This window comes from Patella vulgata, chromosome 5 (genome assembly GCF_932274485.2).
Source record: "Patella vulgata chromosome 5, xgPatVulg1.2, whole genome shotgun sequence".
Taxonomy (NCBI): domain Eukaryota; kingdom Metazoa; phylum Mollusca; class Gastropoda; family Patellidae; genus Patella; species Patella vulgata.
Window position 1 is genome coordinate 26,389,941 of NC_065883.2, and position 21,988 is coordinate 26,411,928.

Here is a 21,988-nt window from a genome sequence, read left to right on the forward strand (position 1 = left end):
CCTATTTTCAAGAATGGATTGGTTTTTAGGAAATTAGCTACTAATGGTAAAACAATAGCTGAATTCATGACAAGTGAATCTTCTTTAAATGATGTATCAAACGTCCATGTTTTATATCTGTCATCTTTACTCTTTCCACTTACACTCGGTTTTCTGGTATTTCTCTAGAAAACAATGTAAAATAATAACTCTTATATCACTATGTTGGAACATTGAGTGTAACTCCACATGAGATTAGTACAGGAGTCCATCCAGATGCATAGTAATAATTGTCTCAAGGACTATCATGGGGTCCTGCCAATCCAATGTGGAATGTACTCATTGTTGACGGTTATTTACTTACATTATTTATCAGTGTTAGTCCTGTAGCTTCACATTCATTACTGATACTAGTTAATAGATGAGTTGATTTACTAAGCTCTAAATATTCACATAGTCTGTCTGTAAAATACACATAAATATTCACAACTGTAAAATATAAATAAATATTCAAACTTATGTAAAATATACAAGCATATTCTCACAACTGGAAAATAGGAATAAATATTCACATAACTCAGGAGACTGGGCTAATGAAGACAGGCATATGCCATGCAGTGTGCTATGAGGGAAATTTTGCCTGGACAGAAGCGCTACAGCCTACTCTTATATCGAATTCCAAATGCCAAGGGATCTTTTACGTGCACACCAATGTCTTGACGGAACCTCGGTTGTTCATTCCATCCGAATGACTAGACACCTGTCCTTGTCAGGCCCTCCTTCCTGCACCAATGACAAGGCGATACCATGCCAGAAAATCATGATGAACTTTCTCGGCCAACATCGGGAGCGAAACCGCAACCTCCAGGCTAACAAGGCAGCATCTTACTCACTTAGTCACCGTGGCTTCCAACAACTATAGAAGCCATTCAGTAGAGGTTAAGAGTTTAAATATCTATACCTTGTGAGCATTCTGTAAGTGCTTGAGATGCGAGTTGATAAGCTATTTCAGGTAATGTACGTATCTCATCTAATTCCATATCACAATCTGACAATAATTTGATAAAGGCTTGACATACTTGAAATATAGCTTTTTCTTTCACTGGTGAGGGATCGCAGTCAAATAATTTACTGAAAATAACAGTCAAATAAACGAATATTGAACAATTGAAATACTTTACCGTAAAACAACAAATTCCAAAAGTATGATCTCTTTAAATATGGGTACGATTGGACCAAATGGAATTAGAAAGCAAGTAGGAAGGAGTCACTACTAGGAATAAAATTCTGCATGAATTATCATGATCTGGGGTTTATTTATAATGGTAAAAGTGCAAACTCAAATTACTGAATAGAAAACAGTTTCAAAAAGCTGCCAGGCCCAGGATGTAAAATGTCGGGAACCCCTGTACTGGACACAATTGTATTATTGGTTCACTAAGAAATGAGATCTGATGTATAATCATATTCTATGAAACGGTAAACTTACTTGCACAGATTAACTGCTGTACTGATATCACCTTTATTGGCTGCATATACAGCTAGTCGACTCTGAAACTTGACTCGTGGTATCATTAACAAGTCGGCTAATCTGTAATCAAATACAGTTACTTAGTAGTAGGAAAACAATAATTGCCAACAAGCTTCAAAAGCTCTAATTAGAGAGGTTCCTTATTAGAGTATTCAGTTCTTTAATACAATATACATTATTCATATTTTAATCACATCTACCAATTTCAATGCCAACAAATATGTTGGTATAAATTAAGTAAGTATTAAAATTAAGACTGACTTTTATGCAAATTACATGGATGCTCTATTACCTGTAGATTTCAAAATAATTGACAGCTTTCTGAAATATAAATGTTCATAGCATAATTTATAATCTAAGGATAAAATTACTGATTTTCACTATGTCCAAAATATGGTTTAGAAGATAATCCAGTTCAGTCTTCTGACTGATTTTCAAGAAAATGCTAGAACACCCTACATTGTTGATGACCTCCGTTAAAAATATAGCTATATAGATAACTCTGACCAGAGTTTGTGGACACATGATTAACATTTCCGAATAAATCAAATCAACAGAACACCATTATATGGGATCAAAATATAAAATAAGACGCAGCTAAAAGTCAACATGAAGACCTACCTACTCTTATCTTGGTAACATGTTTCATAATCATTATAAAGATAGGTTGCTAGGCAACAAAACATAGGCCCACAGCAGCTAAGTCATCCGGACAGTCAACGAGGGTTGTTGCATATTGGTTTCTTTTGTCAGAAATGAAAACATTTACAACATAGTAAAATCTGATTACGACTAACAACCCATTCAGTAATTATCAGAAATAATAAGAATTTGTTTGGCTTCTTGTTCTGCAATATACCAACATTTAGTATACAAAACATTTTTTATCAGGGGCCATAACTTTATCCTCCAGAGCGTCCACAAGATTTTCAAAGTGATCAAGGGCCATAACTTTGGCAGTAATTATGGGAAATTGTTGAAAAAAACAGGCTTCTTCGTCTCCTGACCGTAACAATGTGTATAAATTTCAAGTGAATTGGCTATTAACTTTAATCTCTAGAGCGTCCACAAGCTTGTGGATGCCCGAAAGATAAGGGTGACGCTAATATACAACCATATGTTAACGTGGGCATATAAAAAGTGTTTTACCTTGTTATTATCTGTAGAAGATGAGGCTGTGAAGAATTTAACAGCATGTGATATAAATATAACATCTTCTCTATAACTTTCATCTTTATATTGTTCAACTGTCATATACTCTCCATATTCACACTGTAATTTATAATAAAACAAGTTGTAAGAACATATTTTTGTGCGAACTATTCTAAGTGAAGCTTTTAAATAGGACAATCATACAATCATTGTTAATAGATGTATTATAGAGAAATTTGGTTTTAAAACAAAATATTATTTAAGAGTTTACATCTGATTTTGTTTGAGGAACCAGGGTTTAAATTATAAGTACCTGTAATGCTAGTATATTGTGAAATATTTTTTGTAGATTCTTCCATTCATCTATTTCCATGGCATCTAAAACCATAAAGATCAATATAAATTATTTGTATTGCCAAAAATATATATTTATCTATTTCATAAAATAGAATCAAAGAATTATAATAAATATTTTTTTGAGCTTTGTGTACTAGTGAGTCAACCTATTAATATTTTTTTCCTCCAGTGCCATAAATAAGTAAAGCAATAAAAATAAAAATTATACCATGAACTAATGTCTGTAGATATGTTGCTGTAGCTACAGCAGCTTCTGTATATGATTTCTTCTTCTGCCTTGATACCTGAATTAAAATACATCTTAGTCTATCTGTAATAAAAGCTCGCTCACTAAAGCATTTTATTTAAGTATTCATTATTTTATAAAAATTTTCCAGCACATTTATTTTCAATCCTTCCAGACTGGCAAACGTAATTGAAATGAAAGCCATCAACAAAATCTACTGTAAACTGTTTCAATGATGATAAGTAACTGAACTGGAAATAATAGGACATATAATTACAGTAATCTATCTATCTTGTACTAAGTTATAGGTTTTAAATTGAAACCTTAATACTTGTATCTATTAGATAAAAAAATATAGAAACATTTCTATTTACTTCTCTAAGTGTTATGACCGGAAAATAAATGTATATAATTATAAATTCTATTTTTGATGTTACCTCAAAATATTCTAGTTTAGTATCTTCTAGTAGAAGAGTATAGTTGACTATATGTTGACCTGTAGAAGTAGCTAGATCTGATGGTAGTGATCGTAGTAACTTAACATAGTCTGATATCTACAATAAATATTAATATAATACAAGATTTCAATATTTCTCTTTCATTACACTAAAAGATCTGAGAACAGGGCTAGTGAAATTGCAGAACTTATTTCTCCAATATGACCAAAGGAAAATTATGTTGACAGTATCGTGATCTATACAAAACAGATGTTAAGTATGTAACCCCGCCCCCCCCCCACACACAAGAAAGACTTTACATATAAAATAAAAAGACTTTACAAAAAATCAGAAAAATATTAAAATATGTAATGTTAATCTTACACACATGGCTTCAATAATATCTAAATAACCATTTGTGAACATACAATAACAATTCCCACTGTCTATCATACTCTACAAGTGATCAAGTATTTTGTTGCTGTAACCTACCCTATTTTCTTCTATAAGGAATAAAGCTCTAACTTTATATAATTCCACTTTACATGTTAATTCTAATGCCTCTGATACTTTTATAGCATCTTCTACTGCTGTAGGTAAATCTCTTTTTAACATATACTTTATTAGATGCTGTAATATAAACATATACTTTATAGATGCTGTAATATAAACAAGAATCTTAACATATATTCTTTATTAGAAGATATAATATCAACAAGGACCTAGGACCTCCAGGTTAGTTAGCCAGGGCCATATACTCACCATGGCTCCCTTATTACATTGAACTTCTACAATCTATACGCTTATGTTTTGCAAATGATTCGGCGAGAGATTAATAGATCTTTCGCCAAGAATAATAATGATAGAGTAGAAACTGGATGGAAATGTAGCTGTATCGGCTTAACTGACCAAAATATATACTAGAAAGTCTTTTAATGCCCCGGAAAGACTATTTGCTTCAGCTATGATCATATACTATGGACTAGTTTACATACCGCAGCCTTGTCTTGAGATGGAACTTCCATATTCTTCAAACCATATTTGTACATTAGTTTTTTCACTTCTACCAATCGACATTGTTCTTTTAATTCCACCACCCTGGAATGAGTATATTAATAGGTGATCAAACTATTCATATTAAAAAGTTGTTAAACAAGAAGATATATCTTGGGGGAAAAAATTGGAAAAATATATTCATTACAAAAATATCCTCATAATATGGGATGATAACATGGCTATTGCTGACACTCATCACGATATACTTATGATACGAATAATTAACATCACTTAAAAGAGCTATTTTTACAAATCATGAAGGGGTTTAATATCTTACGCTTCTACACTAACCTGGGCCATGAGACGTGCATATGCCATGCAGTGAGACAAGAGGGAAATTTTACGAAGCAAATGTTACGGCCTATACTTATTTTGTTTTTCAACAACATGTTGTTGTTATCTTAAACTGATTTACATTTTATAATAAGCTCTATGTATTAGACCTCCATGTGATTACGAGTCTTGATGCAAATTACGGGAACATTAAGAGTTAGGGGTGGTGTCCATTATTTGATACGGGACAAAATTTTGACATTAAGTTACAAACTCACATGGGATGATTAAGTTTTAGTCCAGATTGAATCATTTTTTCTGTATCTTCCGTCCATGGTAGTGGTGCTATCCTCATAATATCTAATATTGCTAAACATTTTTCCTAGAAATTAAATCAACCCAATATACAATAGTAATTATTAGGCACTTCAAACCACATATCCTTTGTCTTCCTACATAAAGGTGATTGGATTGAAAATCAAAGAATATTCATATCAATATCTCCAGATCATGTAAATAAAAATAGAAGTCAACAGTAATGTCCTCCGCCTCAATCCCAAATTAATAGCTGACACTCATTAATTTCTTGAACAATTAACATTTTATAAAGCACTGAGCAATCAAAGTCCTTGTCAGTCTGCTTAACCTAAACAGAAAATAATAATTATCGAACATACACCAAGTTATACATCACTTAAAAATTAATATGATCAATACATCTCTTTGACCAGTTGATAAATATTCTTACGGTACTTACTCTTTTATCTTTTATAACACCAATAATTGCCTCTGTTTTAGATTCCCATAAAGATGTTCCTAAAGTTGGTCGAATATGTCCACATCTCTCCACCAGATCCTAAATATAGTGAAATCTTTTATACATAGAATACAATATCACACAATATGGAGCCCAAGATAGGTTGTTGATAAAAATTGGTGGTTTTTCAAAGGCTTGGGTTTCAAACATATTTTATTTATTTCAAATAATTTGCGAAACATCTAATAACTAGTTTATCTTTATCTTCATACTAACCTTCACATATCGTGATAAAATATAATCTACATCTAAATCATGTTCTTCTAGATATGGAATAATTTGTCTCTGCAAGGCTGGTACGATTAATTCTGCAGCTTTTATCTGATCTAACATACGAAATGTTATAGATTCTGTTGTTTCCTGAAATAACAATAATTACCTAGACATTAACATAATGTTATTTACAGAAATAATCAAGGATTGCCTACAAATACAAAAGAAATAAAATGGGGTTAACGATATTCTACTTTCCTGCATCCTAAATATGCCCACTGCCAGCCCAACTTTTTATGTAATCAACTTAATAGAAGTCGGCACATTATAAAATTGAATACCTTATGACAATCACAGACAATTCTTGAAAGTAAGATATTCAAATGACAAAAATACATGCTCAGTATGATAAGAATCAGAAACATATGATACTGGTTGTTTGCAATATTGACTCAACAACTGATCACATAATTTTAATATTCTCAAACAGATAACATAAATACATCAACATATATGAAGCAATGCTATTAAAATATTACTTATATTTTACCTGTTGAAACTGAGCTAGTGACAGACGACAACTGTTTTTAATCTCTAGATTATAGAGATTTTGTAAATCTATCACCATTGAACATAATGGCTGAACATCATATTTACTGTTTATCTCTGTCTGTAAATAAATAGCAAACATATCAAAACTAACTCAAAATTTATAAAAATAACTAACAAAGATTGTTTTTAAATATTATGTTATTGGAGTCAGGATTTGTTTGCCTTCCCATAACATAATTCAGTTACATTTAATATGCACTACTACAGATCGACTAGGTAAATATTTTAATACTGAAGTTTTGGCCAGCAACTTCATTCAAAATCACCTACCTTAGCAGCATTATCAGCAGGTGAAACAGAATCTGTTAGATTTATCTGTAAAACTTCACTAATTTTCTTATATAACGTTTGTCCGAATTGCAGAGCATTTAAAGGCCAGCCTTTCTGTACATAAAACAAAACAAAGAACTATGAAATAATGAGACATGGAAGATCTAATCAATACTAGCTAACAATTGATAAAAATATATTTTTTGAGTAGACCTACTGACATTAAACAAAGCAATTTTTTCTAACCCTATAAATTTCTCTAGAAAATAAATATGCTATTCCCCAGATAAGTAACACCAGAGCTTTCGAGATCGGCAGTGCGCTTTCCGCCCTTAACAATATATATTTCAGAATCAAATTAGAATTTAAAGTTTTTGCCATTTTTTTTTTTTTTTTGGCTTCACAATCTGAAATACAAAGTATTTTAAATATTAAATTAATTTCTTCTATGGGTCCTGCATTAGATGAATTATAACTTTTAATTTATAGTTATATATACCTTTTCTAAAAGTTCCATGTTGGTAATCTTATCTAGAATCCAGTTAACCACCAATTTCTAAAATAAGAGATAATAATTCAATATCATTAACCTTTCATGAATCACAATGGTGAACCAAAACAAAAAACTTTAAAACATTTTTCAAACAAACAATTTTTCAGTAAACATACTTTGTTTTCAGCAAAATAGAAAAAACATTTAACACAATAAACAAACTTCAATGTTGTATTTATGGCTGAATCAAAAACAAAATAGTGCATCTTAACTACTCAATTTGATGCATGCAAAAATGGCATTCATTTCTTAATATAGACTGACAGCTGCAGATTACATTTTTTTCCCCAAAAAATAACCCAATCAATTTACCATAGCTAAGGGAATAGTTGTACTTATGTAAGGTATAAGATCATCCTTAAACCAATCAATTAGTTCATTAGCATAAAGTTCAACTGGTATAGTATGCAACAACTGTTGAATCACTTTCACATTCATCATTTTGTTCCATTCCGTCTTAGAAAAAAAAAGAGAAAAATATATATAAACTCTCATTTTCATATAAATCATTATTTACTTTATTTAATTAATAGATGCTCTAAATTCTCAATCTTAGACAATCTGTAAATGTCAGGTTTACTAACAACAGAAAATGTAATATGAAAAAGGCCAAATAATTATTTTACACACATGTGGCAAAATTACTTGCAATAGAAGAATTTTGTGCTGTACTTTTGAATCCAAGAAAGTGTAAAAATAACTATATTTTCCATCAAAAAAAGCACTCTAGTACACAGAGACAGTCAGAGGTTTCAGTTGGGACAGTGACTAAAATATTTTGGGTTAAAATCCTTATGTGGACCAGATTAATCGTCAAGATTTTTCAAACACAGTTCCCAGTTTTGAAGGGTATGTTCTGCTAGTCTAACAAGTGAGGTAGTTATTTCAACAGTACTAAAAATTAAGGCCCTGTGTAAAAATAAGATAGTGCATGAAAAAAAAAATCCCATGGCAATTGAAAATCAAAGAAAAAGTTATATTTGCCAATTAAAATACATACCTTGTGTCTCTTCCAGAGAGTTATGGTTATATGTTGTTGACCTCTACTAAGTGCATTAATACTATTCTTTAATAGATTAGCATTCATAAAAATATCCCAATCAGATGCACTGCAAATAAATATCATTAGTACTAGTAGGCATCTATATGCTCATCTTATATTCTTTTAGCCTCAGCAGGAATAACACAATTGGCTAATATTATGACTTCCACTACATTTACTTATATTCAATTCTCGAAATTATTGAGTAATATCTTTAAAATAGGATAGGAATAGAGTTTATTGGCTTGATAATTCAGTTATTGTGAGACTAACATACAGTTATGTTATTCTATGGTCATCTGTGAAATGCTACAGAGAATAATTTTGCCCAGGCAGCGGCATTTCAGTTTACACAAATTTCAACTGTCCAGGGTTGGCAAAACTTTCCTTGTCAACTACTACTGTCTGGGTTTGAAAATTCCAAATGTTTTTTCTCTGCCCATACCAGGATCTGATCCTTGATGTTTTGTCGTATAATTACTGTTATATGTAGTTCGTTCCAACAATATTGGAGTTCGTTCCCTTTTGTTCATTCTTGTTGTTAGAGTTATTTCCCGTTGTTAATAAATGACCTTGACCTTCTTCTGGTGTAAGGTGAACTAAAGCATGGTGTCGTTAGTTACTTAACTGCTTTAGCGAGTTTGCTCAATCCAATAACATCGGAATGGTGACAAGTTAAGAGATCCCAATACCACAGTTTTAATCAAGAATCCAGCACCCTTTCCGCTCGATTACCTCAGTCCCACATCATTTTAAATTAAATGTGCTTCTACACAATGAATGATTACCATCATCAAAATGTGAGTAATAATTCCATGTGTAATACATGCTATGTTGTATCAATTTAATTTTCATAGACGTATATACCTGTATTCATCAATACCATATATTATTCTATAGGTTAGAAATCTATGTAAAATTTCTAAAACTTCTGTTAGTAGATTCTGTTGTCTTTGTGCGGTTTCTGGTGAGGGCTTTGTTGATGCCAACTTTATCAACTATTAACAGAATAATACAAAATATTTCAAATTAGGCAAGACACTGAAATTATGAATTAAAAATATTCAAGTTGGAAAGAAAGAACTGTACGAATATATATCTCCATATAATTGCAAATCAAACTGAAATTTTTAAAAGTGAAACTAAAGATATCCAATTTAATACGCTATATTTAGAAAAAAGATTATTGAAATACCCTATTTTTACAGTATTGTAGAAGTTTGTTTGTCTCGTGATATGTTGGTAAAGCAGCCTTCATACAAGATTCAGCAATCTGCAGATCATCCTACAAAAAAATATAAATCCTACATTAAGATAATGCTGAAAGACAAATTGAGAAGAATAAAAAATATTTTTACAGTAGAAATAAGTGTTACAATATACCCAATGGTCATATAACTTTAATCTTAGCAGAAAGATAAGATAATTTGTTTGTCAATATACACTTCAGCAGACACCATTTTCTATACCAAGTTCCTCTTAATCAACCATTCAAAACTTTTGCGATAAAAACTTTAACAATATGCAAGGGAATAGTCCTATAAAGAAACTAATGTCTAAAATAATACACAAGTCTATGGAACACCATAAGAGTTTCCTCCTAAGCAAAGTTTCGACTATGATACTCGAGCAATGAAGCCTAGCTAGCTGTAATCCATTGAAACAAGTCACAAAATGTATTATATAACGAAACTTACTGTAATCAGATCTAAACATCGCCATAGGTCTTCTATCATATTGTCAATAGATTCAGAAGAATGGTTGCTACTATTCCATGATGCTACTTGATCTAAGATATCATGAACTTTAACAGCATACACCAGCTATGGAGCAAATAGTCAAACATACATCTCAATAAAATTGAAGAGATAAAAATGAAAGTTTTAACAGCCAACTGACCACTTGATTGACTACAATCGTGATGTCAGCAACATTGACATCTTCATGGTTACCATGCCATACATTCTTTATATTTTCCAAACTCAATTAAGGAAATGAAATGGGGTTTAATGTCCTACTGTTCTGCTCTGACTGGGCCAATGAAGTGTGCTATGAGGGAAATTTTTCCACAACAGCAGCACTACAGCCTACTCTTATATCCAATTCCAACTCCCGAGGGACCCTTTACGTGCATGGGACCTCAGTTTTTCGTACGATCTGAATTACTAGACAGTTGTCTTTGTCACACTCAATTGAGAGAATTCATGAGATAGGCATATTTAATGGAAATAGAATGTTAATTCAAATAGATAAACATACTGTAAATAGAAGAATTGGCATTTTAAAAATTCTCTAGTAAACTGGATGACATGAATCGGTACCTTGTTTAAAATATTACATAATCTGCTTTGGGGACTATTGTGTTCGGTGCATGAGGTACTACATAACCCATTGAACCAAAAAAAAATAAAACTTTATTCTTGATTTGTTACATGACAGTTGTTTCTACATACTGCCAGTAATATATGCAATGGAAAGATAGGTTGTCAGGCAACAAAACATACATCCACAACAGCTTAGTTGTCAGAGATTGTCGCATTTTGAATCTTTTGTTAAATAAAAAGCAAAATCATCATACTATCATAGGCAACAAGTAATTATCAAACACTGCTGGAATTCGACAGGATTCTTTATTTCATAAAAGAGCATTCGCAAGATGTTACCAGGTGATCAAGGGTCTTAACTTTAGAAGCAAGTGTTGTTCAATGTGTTCATCTCACTAATAGCAACAATATACATATATTTTAAAAGATCTGGTGATAAATGTAGCTTGTAGAGCTCTCACAAGAAATTGTGGACCACTGGACGACGGACAGAAGCAATGGGAATATACCTCAACATCTAGATTAAATTTCTTTGCAAATTCTTCAGCTTGCTCAAATAATTTCTTGTTTAATAATCGACTCAATCTGTAAAATAATATATGAAATATGAAAAGACAGCAAAAGGCAGATACATTCAGTGACTATTAACAGTAAGTGGTCTGGATTGTCTTAAGAGTGTTGGTGACTAGATGAAATCATATTTGAAAAATGAGTGATTAATTACCTTGTTTCTGGTCTAGCTTCAGTTAAACATCTATATCTTATTGTTTCTATAGTAGTCGAATTACTACAAAATAAAATCATTTTAACATTAAAAGCGTATCTGCGAAAGAGCACCATGCAAAGGGGGGTGGGGGGAGATAAACCACGGGTCAGGGATTTTGACCAAATGTTTTCTGTGAGACTGGTTGGTACCCAGATACATCCCCATCCCCACATAATATTAGAATTGATTCAGTTGACACCGACCTGGCCAATTGGAAAAATATTTTTTAATAGAAAAATAATCAAAAAATGGGCTATTTTGACACCATATTTTGGATGATCATTTATTCGGACAATAATTGATTTGGACAAACAAAATTTTGGGAATTCGTAGGACCAATCAGGCTTCTTCCACACACCAAGTTTGAAGTTTCTACTGCAAATGATACCTTGGTACTGTGCGATACTCGACTCTCTCTGAAAATTGAACTTAAGGAAAACCAAAGTTTGAGAGGCTACAGCTCGTTCTTTGCATGGACTAGGACCAAAGTTGGATGTTACACTCAACTATCAATCTTCCTACTAACAAAATAAAAACGACCAGTACAGGCATAATAAAAACAGGAGAAATAAATTAAAATCACCGAAAATTGGGACAAAATGTTCATTTATCAATATCCCAGACTAAGTATATGTATGGACATCTTTACAAATTTAATATATTCCATTTAATTGTTAGCAAAGATGATTTAGACTTGAGAGAGAGACAAAAATTGTGTTTAACGTTCACTGACACAAACTAGGTCATTTTGGGACTAACGTATGGCAATACATATTTAAATCAAATCAGTTAGTTTAAACAAATTTTATTCCATGAACTAAATCGGACTGAACAGGCAGTTGTTTCATATACAAAATTGTTCCTCCCAAACGGTAAAACCCTGTGTGAATACCTGATTATAAGAACAAATTCTTACCTTTCCTCACAACAGCCTTCAGCTACATACAATGATTCCTGAAATATAAACAATTCATAACTATTAATACAGTGGAGGTCTTTTGGAACACAAAATAAATGATACACAAAAGCCACATGGAATTATGTTTATCTTATTCTAATGATATCAAAGATTGTAACACTGGCTACAATACTGCCCTTCTTATGCTTTGAATAAACATATCACTTCACAACTTTGGGCATGACAGATGCAAAGCATACCACTGCGATGAACACAGACATACAGCACTATATACTTATATTTATTTATATACCATACCTGGTAGGGATTACAATTGGCAATATAGGTAAATTCATTTAATTGTAATGTATAGACAGTATTTAAAGATGGTAGCTCTTGTACAGATAATACAGAACTTTTAGTGTCTTTTGTAAGAATAACCAATTTCATCCCTTCAGTTCTGAAACAAAAAGTAGTGATTTTATTTAATAAATAAAGCAGGAATTTTGTTTACTTTGAATGAACAATATCTGGTTAGCTGAGATAAACAATATTATATGATTATCTTTGAAAATGTAGAGTATGCTGACAGAACTTGCCAGTGCAGAGATATTACAAGAAACTGCTAATTTCAGATGTTTCATGCTCCATTTTTACATCCAATCCAGGCAAATAGGCCTACTTTTATCAAAAACAGAAATGACGCATATGCAGATAATGCTCGAGTAGTCAAGTACTTAAAATGACTTAATACACCCCCCCACTTCGGCTAAGTAATACTTCACATCTATATTCACCTTTTAATACCATAAAAAAGGTAAATAATTTAAATATCATGTAAAATAAAAATAGCTCTTTACAATGACCTAGTTCTGACAGGTGACTGTTTCTATTTTTTCTGGCATAAATTTGACTTTTTCAAATAATAAAACTATGTCCATGTTAATAAACTAGATAGAGAGAGAAATGGGGTTAAAACGTTCACTCGACATAAAGTAGGTCATTTCAGGACTAACATATGGTTCAATTTTATTTCAATAATTTGCTTGCGCTTAGGGATCATTATGAGTGGGAGGAATCGAGAGGACTCACAGAAAACCCACGAGGTTGGATAGGCGACCCTACTCCTTGTCATGTTCAATTGGGGAATCGAAACCACCCCACTTGACTCAATGACAGACACTGTGATTTCACACGCACGGTGACTCCTTTAATTAAACATCTAGACCACCACCCCCATTAAGTTAATCTGCAAGATATTCTAGCACTAATATCATATATTTATTTAATTAACTTACCCATTATTTTTGATTTCACTTGTTTCTAGCAGTTGGAAATCCATGATAACAATATCATGCCATATTCTAGCTATTACAAATATTTGCGTATTCCACATACTTAGTATTCTCTGTGAAAGTGAGAAATCAAAATAAGAGACATGAACCATTCACCAAGATAGGTGAGAAACAAGCAGAAATCAAAATATTTAAAATATACATTCACAATTTATTTATTGTCCTTTTCAGTCTTTCAAAGTTTAATGTAAAAAGTTTTAAATTCAGAAGTAAATCAAATTATTTCAGTTGAATCAATCTTATTTTGAGTTATCAGAAATGAAATGAAATGGGGTTTAACGTCCTACTGTTCTGCTCCTAACCTGGGCTAATGAAGACGAGCATACGCTATACAGTGTTCTATGAGGGAAATTTTGCCCGCTACGGCCTACTCTTATATCGAATTGCAACTGCCAAGGGATCTTTTACGTGCATGCCAATGTGTACACGGGACCTCGGTTTTTCGTCCCATCCGAACGACTAGACAGCTGTCCTTGTCAGGCCCTCCGTCCTGCATCACTGACAAGGGAAAACCACGCTGGAAAATCTGAATGAACTTTCTCGGCCAATTCAGGGATCGAACACCCGACCTCCGGGCTAGCGAGCCAGCGTCTTACCCACTTAGCCACGTGATCCCCCTTGAGTTATCAGATATGAGATTATAGATTCAAATGGGATTTAAGTACATGAGAAAACTTACATCCTCATTAACTGTGAATAAATGTTTACCATCTGACGACAACTTAGCAAGAACAATTCCAGTATCTAAAACAAATTTAACTAATTATTATATCATTGACATGATTGACTGTACCATTAAATCAGGATGTTCAAATTAGACTGTATAAAATATTGGAGACCATCAATCAATTGCTGAGATAAAGATGTTTTAAGTTTCAATTCACCAAGTTGTAGATTTATCAGTAGTATTCAAAAAGTATTAGGTATGTGTTGTGCAGATATAGGCCAACACTTTGATATTTGATATTAACCTACAGGTACATATGTCTAAACTTAAAATGAATATCATTTCATAGCATTCAAAATTAATATGTATTTTCATAGTAAAAGTGATAATGGCTCTTTAAAGGGTGCTAAACCTCTTTGATTTAGGACAAAATAAAGTAGAGTTAATCTGATGTGTTGCTTAAAATGGTGATAGAGCGAGCTCTATTCAATATCATTTTTTTGTTTTTCAAGATAACACATTTGCATGTTTACTAATTTTAAGTTAAATTTTCCCTTACTGTGCCTACAGTCGAACTCAAAATTGCTTTAATCTCAACACTGGCATTTATAGACATAAAAATTTCAATGGAATCAACATTTTTATTTTTGACCAAAGTTTTGCATTGTTATTTGAAAATTAGATAAACCTTGAAAACGGATATTGTTTATTTTTTTAGAAAACATACCATCTCCATAAATATTGCCTTCTTCATTAATTAATCTAACCTCATCTCCTTCAAACGACCATTTACAGATAATACAATCTCCTTTACCCTGTAAAACAAAAGATTCAGAAAATGCTTCACTACCACAGCCTTATGATCTATGGTCATGAAACAAATCCTGATCAAATTTTAACAAAGTAATATAGACTGTCTCATAATCTTATTAGTTTCACAAGTTGTTTCAGTCCATTGCAAAATGTTTTGACATTCAATGAGCATTACAGCATTTCTCTACCACGAAAGAAACAGGATAGAAAAAGAGAGGAACTGTTTAGTTTACAGAACATTTTGTGTAATCGATTGATATTTAAAACTGCATCATACTTACAAAAGTATAAAAGTGATGTTTATAAGATATAATCTCTGTTGTAGATATTGTATGATATTTATTTGTTTCTATCCTCTCTAATTTCATCTGATTTTTTAGAAGTGCACCCAGATTTTCTGGTCCTGTCAAATATAGATATATTAGGCCACACCAAAAAAATATGATGGTTCTCAAATAATTCTGATGTGGAAGGACAGTTTTTGTTCTTACTTTTTCAAAATTTGGCTATTTTTTTTCATTTTTAAGAAACACAAAATTATTATAATTTAATATTTAGATAAGAGTGCACAGGAGAAGGCATTATGATTGTAAAATAAGGCAGATGGACAGGAAACTTGCTCTCTTCATTGTCAAATAAAAAATTAACAGTTGATTATCCAGTGCCATTCGTGATTGTCAATAGTGAAGCGACCCATTTTTGATGATGCAGCATCCGAGTACCAGAATATTTTTTTTGTGCAGCCTTAGTAAAATCAAAACAAAAATAATAATATGAAAATAAAAACAGAACATCACCACATGGTACATTTCTAAATGCACTATTCAACACAGACATTTACTTCATGTATTCTACATATAAATGAAATGGCATGAAATGAGGTTTAACATCCTACTACTATACTGGGCTAATGAAGACGAACATACGCCATACAGTGTGCTATGAGGGAAATTTTCCCCTGGCAGCGGCACTATGGCCTACTTTTATATAGAATTCCAACTGCCAATGAATCTTTTGCATGCATGTCATGTATACGCGGGACCTCGGTTTTTCATACCATCCTAACGACTAGACAGCTGTCCTTATCAGGCCCTCCGTCCTGCACCACTGACAAGGAGAATCCACGTTGGAAAATATTGATGAATTTCTCGGCCAATGCAGGGATCAAATACGTGACCTCCAGACTAGCGATCCAGTGTCTTACCCACTTAGCCACTGTGGCTCTCTACATATAATGAATAGTCTGAGCAAGATAATATTAGTGCGGGCAGTTGCTGCAATAGAAATACCAACCAAGATTTATGGTTGGTCTAGACGAATATCATCATTAAAAAAAAAAGTTCCAGTCCGAAATCTAGACCATCCATAAACCGTGGTCCAAGGATCTTCTCAACCCTATTAAAAAAACATGACTAATATCCATACCTTCTGTAAATATAGAAAGATCTAAACTCTTCATAATACAAACCAAACCATCCGTTGATAGAAAAAACACATCACATACAAGTTCTTCTATAAAGAGAAAAATTATTCATACCGAATAATTATTCATACAAGAAATTAATGATTTGTGACATCAATGCAACCTGAAGAGGGTCCACATAATAAATACGTATTGAAATTAATGTGACATTATTATTATGTAATCAACGAATTTGATTAGCCTGCCATCTAATTATTAATCTCTCTTAATTATTGTAACGTTTTGATGGGTGTTATGTTTGGTAATACCACTGCCGCATTTTATCTAGGTTAGAGAACAGGAATGCAAATTGAATTAATGCATCCAAGAGGTTACATTTAATGCATTCTGTTTACATGTCATAAATTGTAATGTATCTACCATTGTGTTTTTCTTGAAACAATATTCGTCTAAAGGCTGCTCCATTAGTTATACTAGCTTCTGGAAATACTGCCTACAAAGTAGTAAAGGAAAATAACTAAATGTACTTTAACTAAGTCAACAGCACTTTCCATATCGATAATAATTTCTAGCTACAGTATGGAAACAGAGAGATCTGGCACATAGTGGTACATTTACAATAAACAGATCACAATATTTAAGGTTTCTAACTCTATGCCAATCAATTCTATTAATTTTACAAACTACCATTTGAAATCATTAATATTATGTATCATCATATATTATGGAGAACTTAAATTAGGATATGGATTACAATAATAAATATTCTCAAGTTATCAACAAATATCAACATTTAATCAGTAGAACCAACAGAAAATATATTGTGCTCCATGCAATCAATGTAAGGACATCTATACTATTCAAAAAAAGTAGGGGATATTTGATTTTGGGGGCATAATACTAAAATATGCAAATGACTACGAAAAAAGTCACTATAGAACCTAACAGAAGAAACATTTCCAGTTACATGTGACGCCCAAACGCACCAATAGCTACCGCATGGAATGCAGGTGATGCTTGGGATCATCATGGGGGTCCAACCCAAGATTTGCACGACTCTGACTTTGAATGTTACAGTCATTGTGGCATTGAATTCCAGGGTGGAAACATCAGTTTAATTGTTTTAGTGACCAGAAAACAAATTTTGATATGCGTCGGCTTACCCAAAAAGAAAGGTTACGTGCCCTTGGCATGCTACAGATCGGCACAACACAGGCGGTTGTGGCGCGGACGATGAATGTTTCTCAGTCTGTCATAAGCAGGCTATGGTCCAGATACCGTGATACACAATCTGTACAGGACAGACCACGCTCAGGTCGACCAAGGGCGACAACTCAAGCCCAGGATCGATTTATCCGTACCTTGGCCTTGAGAAATCGTGTCATCACAGCAAATCAGATCAGCGCTCGTCTTCAAACAGACACTGGTGTGAGAGTGAGTGGCCAGACGATTCGGAATCGACTGCATAGGGGTCCCCTTCGCGCCCGACGTCCTCGCGTGATCCCTTGTTTGAGAGATCATCACATTCAGGCAAGATGTCGTTGGTGTAGGGATCGTCAACACTGGGATAATCGACGCTGGAGCAATGTGATGTTTTCAGATGAGTCAAGGTTCACTGTTGATTTTTTGGACAGACGTAGGAGGGTGTGGCGTCGTCGAAACGAGCGCTTCCAAGAAATTAACGTCATCAGACATGATCGATTTGGGGGTGGTTCTGTTATGGTGTGGGGAGGCATCACTGTTGCTGGAAGAACGGCTTTACATGTTGTTGCAGGGCGTGTTACAGGCCAGTACTACCGGGACAACATCTTGGCAGTCCATGTTGTGCCGTTCGCACGACGTCATGGCCGCCGTTTCATCTTCCAGGATGACAACGCAAGATGTCACAGGGCCAGGATCGTTACAGGTTAACTCCAACAACAGAACATCACCACATTACCTTGGCCAGCACTGGGTCCCGACCTCTCCCCCATCGAGCATGTCTGGGACATGCTTGGACAGAGGTTACGTCAACGTCAACAACGTCCTGCCAATGTCCAAGAACTTGCTGCTGTGTTGCAACAGGAATGGGACAATCTGGACCAAAATGACCTTAGACGTCTCATTAGGAGTATGCCACGTCGGATCAATGCTTGTTTGGCAAACAGAGGAGGATTTACCCGTTACTGACTTGGTTGTGATGCTGTGGTAACTTTGCTGTTTGACCCCGGGTATCATTTTACCCTTATAATGGTCAGTCTGTGCCTTACTTAGTCTAACGACCATTTGGAATAAATCGATGAATGTGAACTTCATTTCATTTTGTCATTTGTTTCTTCGTCAGTTTCATTAGGTGACTTTAATAACACTTAAAAATCAAATATCCCCTACTTTTTTTGAATAGTATATATCAATTTCACAATGTACTTACGAAAGTAAACAATATTTGATAGGTTTCTGTTTCTACCAGATATATTTTGCCATCTTTAGTTCCTACAACCAATAATCTACCATCTGGACTCCAACCCACAGCATCAACAGCATCATCTTAAAATAAATATAATAGTAATATATACATTTTCATAATAAATTTCAATAAAATAAAGATCAAATCTCAAACACTCAACTGCAACAGCTGTAAAAATTAACCATCAAAGCTTTGAACAATGTAAATATAAAGCTTGTAAACTGGGCAATATCATGATCAGTGCCTCATTTTCTACAATTAAAGAGTGTAACAGGCCACCATACCCAATACAGTGCATACGTTCACTGTAACATCACTGGCGTCTGAGCGAATAAAGAGTGTTTTTGATAATTGGCAAAGTCGTTTTTACGGGAGGTCTATATTTGCGACTGAGTGAAGATGCCATAAAGTAGATATAACCAACCATTGGCAACAAGTACAGAATATTTTTTGGGGTCACTTGATGTGCTCTTTAAAGTATACTCAATCAAGGTCAATGCTTTGATTTGTAATAATTAGGTGAGCAATATTAAATAGAAATCATTATTTACCAAAACTTAACGTGAAAGCAAACTGGAAATCTTTGAATATGGATAGGTCTTTACAAATAGCCAAACATCCAAAATCTCCCAAAACTGATGACACTACTTTGAGCTGCTTTGTTCGATTCTAAAAAATCAGTAAAAAAAAATTTTTTAGTTGAAACTTTTAGGCATTTAACGTGGTAAATTTTTCATTAAAGCAGATTCTGTCATTGAAAATAATATAGTGTTCTGTCAGTATTTTTAGTACCAGTACTATGATACTCAACATCCATGTACCTGATACATGTAAGCTTACATATGATGTAGTATGCCCTAATTCTCCCCACTGAATAAGAGAGAGAGAAATGTGGTTAAACGTCCAATCGACACAAACTAGGCCATTTCAGGATTTAAATAATTAAGTCTGGACATAAGGCACCTGGAGAAAACCCACGAGGTTGGATAGACAACCCTACTTCTTGTCACATACAAGCGGTGATTCGAAACCACGCCACTTGACTCAATGACAGACCTTATAATCTAAACTGCACACATTAAGCCATTCAGCCATCTTACCCATCTCTACATGTGGTTACAGGACTACTTTAAAAAATAATATTCATTAATTCATTAACAGAAAGAGTTAGTACCTTTTCTTGGGAAGATATTGTTGCAAGAGTATCAACTTGATACAGGGAGGTACCGGTCTCTTTCCTTGGTCCAAAATGAGCAGTTTCATCTCCATCAAAATCAGTATTAACACAAATCCAACCACTCATTTTTCTGTAAAATAATTTTATGTATTAAAACATGTACCTGGCTATGTTTCACAATACTTTTATGTATTATTTCATGGCATGCCAACTGCAACCATAGAAAATCACCAGGGCCTAGAACTGGATAGCTGCATGGGTACAGGTTCAACATAGCGATAATATTCATTCACTCTGTTCAAGTCACACTTTCTGGTCGGATAAGCTAGTGATTTGGCAGCAAGCAGTATATGGTCAGCTCTATTTACATGAATCTCAAGATCTATGATCAATGCCTGAAATACTGCCAGGCTGCATTTCAAACAGTCTGCTTTTCAAAATTTTCAGCGGAATCCCCCCCAGACCACCCACTGAGGCTCGAGCCTACGGCGCAAGTCCGTTCAGTTGGCACTGACCTCTCTGGTCAGATATGAGATAAACTAGTGATTAGGTTACAAGGGGTATTTGGTCAGTTCTATTTATCTCGACAACCTGTGCCTGAAATACTGCTGGACTGCATTTCTGGCAGTCTATATTCCAAAATTCTCCAGGGGGTTGTGGCTTTGGCGCTCACTTTGCCCCTCCAATAGGGTTACCAGATTATTCATTGAAGAAAAAGAGACATTTGTTATTCTGACTGGACAAGAGCAAAAATGAGCAAGGAGTGCCCGAAGGGCGTGACTTTAATCAGCGTTCATAGGGCGCAACATTATTGAGCACCGTTCGGAGGCGCAAATTTAATAGAGAATTTTGTTCATTTGTAGAAGCTGAAAGATGCGTTTTCCGTCATTTTGTGATGGTAGTTACACTAAACATATATGTTGTTGAATGGACCATTGACGGGCATTATATTGATTTATCAACTTGTAAAAAAAAATTATACCCAAGATCTCACGACAATACGTGTGCATTGTAATTCCTGTTTTAGGCCTGTATTATGCACTGAACTATATTTAGATGATGAAGCACGATTGTTTGTAGCAAACGCAGTATACCGTACAATTATTAATCACTGTTAGTGTGACTTTGATGATAGTTTATTAATATTATGTGTTTTGACTTGTGTTATTATTTTCAATTGAAAAACACCTAATGTAAAAACCGAGACATTTAGGCATGTGAGAGGCAAGGGGACGGGACGACAGAAAAGACCCTTCAAACCGGGGCTGTCCCGGTAAAACTGGGACGAATGGGTAACCCTACCCTCCAACCACATTTTGATAGTTTTGACACTGACACCCAGTCAGTCATAAAAAATAAAGTAAAAATAGCCTAAATAAACTATCACTACAAAATTCAGACTCCCTTCACCATTTAATGTGTTTATTGTGTTGTAAACGTGTCCTGGTTCTGGACAAGCATTTTGTGAAGCAAACTGTACCGTTACATACGAATTTTGCTCGCTGATACTTACATCGTTAATATGTGTTTACTGTTCTTATTTCACATGTCAAAAGCCTAATTGAAATTTTCCGCCAACATTGACAGATCTCGCTTACCAT

At 33.8% G+C, this 21,988-nt stretch overlaps 1 protein-coding gene and 1 long non-coding RNA gene across 2 annotated transcripts in view; both read right to left on the reverse strand.

The window, feature by feature from the left end:
- LOC126821835 (kinetochore-associated protein 1) overlaps positions 1 to 15,740 on the reverse strand; it is a 39,521-nt gene extending 23,781 nt beyond the window's left edge. Inside the window, exons 1-30 of the mRNA XM_050550341.2 lie at positions 15,623 to 15,740; positions 15,256 to 15,343; positions 14,541 to 14,605; positions 13,805 to 13,914; positions 12,825 to 12,966; positions 12,525 to 12,562; positions 11,567 to 11,629; positions 11,352 to 11,427; positions 10,216 to 10,341; positions 9,714 to 9,803; positions 9,386 to 9,516; positions 8,477 to 8,585; positions 7,789 to 7,932; positions 7,423 to 7,479; positions 6,924 to 7,037; positions 6,592 to 6,711; positions 6,045 to 6,188; positions 5,769 to 5,867; positions 5,290 to 5,393; positions 4,678 to 4,780; positions 4,175 to 4,312; positions 3,683 to 3,799; positions 3,228 to 3,303; positions 2,976 to 3,040; positions 2,660 to 2,782; positions 1,803 to 1,831; positions 1,469 to 1,570; positions 941 to 1,110; positions 344 to 441; positions 2 to 164 (exon numbers count right to left, since the gene is read on the reverse strand). Coding sequence (XP_050406298.2) covers positions 2 to 164; positions 344 to 441; positions 941 to 1,110; positions 1,469 to 1,570; positions 1,803 to 1,831; positions 2,660 to 2,782; positions 2,976 to 3,040; positions 3,228 to 3,303; positions 3,683 to 3,799; positions 4,175 to 4,312; positions 4,678 to 4,780; positions 5,290 to 5,393; positions 5,769 to 5,867; positions 6,045 to 6,188; positions 6,592 to 6,711; positions 6,924 to 7,037; positions 7,423 to 7,479; positions 7,789 to 7,932; positions 8,477 to 8,585; positions 9,386 to 9,516; positions 9,714 to 9,803; positions 10,216 to 10,341; positions 11,352 to 11,427; positions 11,567 to 11,629; positions 12,525 to 12,562; positions 12,825 to 12,966; positions 13,805 to 13,914; positions 14,541 to 14,605; positions 15,256 to 15,343; positions 15,623 to 15,709 — 3,091 coding nt within the window. The 5' untranslated portion in view covers positions 15,710 to 15,740. The remainder of the gene's footprint in view (position 1; positions 165 to 343; positions 442 to 940; positions 1,111 to 1,468; positions 1,571 to 1,802; positions 1,832 to 2,659; positions 2,783 to 2,975; positions 3,041 to 3,227; positions 3,304 to 3,682; positions 3,800 to 4,174; positions 4,313 to 4,677; positions 4,781 to 5,289; positions 5,394 to 5,768; positions 5,868 to 6,044; positions 6,189 to 6,591; positions 6,712 to 6,923; positions 7,038 to 7,422; positions 7,480 to 7,788; positions 7,933 to 8,476; positions 8,586 to 9,385; positions 9,517 to 9,713; positions 9,804 to 10,215; positions 10,342 to 11,351; positions 11,428 to 11,566; positions 11,630 to 12,524; positions 12,563 to 12,824; positions 12,967 to 13,804; positions 13,915 to 14,540; positions 14,606 to 15,255; positions 15,344 to 15,622) is intronic.
- A 1,026-nt stretch (positions 15,741 to 16,766) lies between these two features.
- LOC130012999 (uncharacterized) lies at positions 16,767 to 21,983 on the reverse strand. Its single transcript, XR_008788273.1, has 6 exons — positions 21,901 to 21,983; positions 20,385 to 20,517; positions 19,762 to 19,879; positions 19,175 to 19,290; positions 17,185 to 17,257; positions 16,767 to 16,853 (listed from the first exon to the last, which is right to left on the reverse strand). It is a non-coding gene; the product is annotated as an uncharacterized LOC130012999 (long non-coding RNA).
- Positions 21,984 to 21,988: the final 5 nt, after the last annotated feature.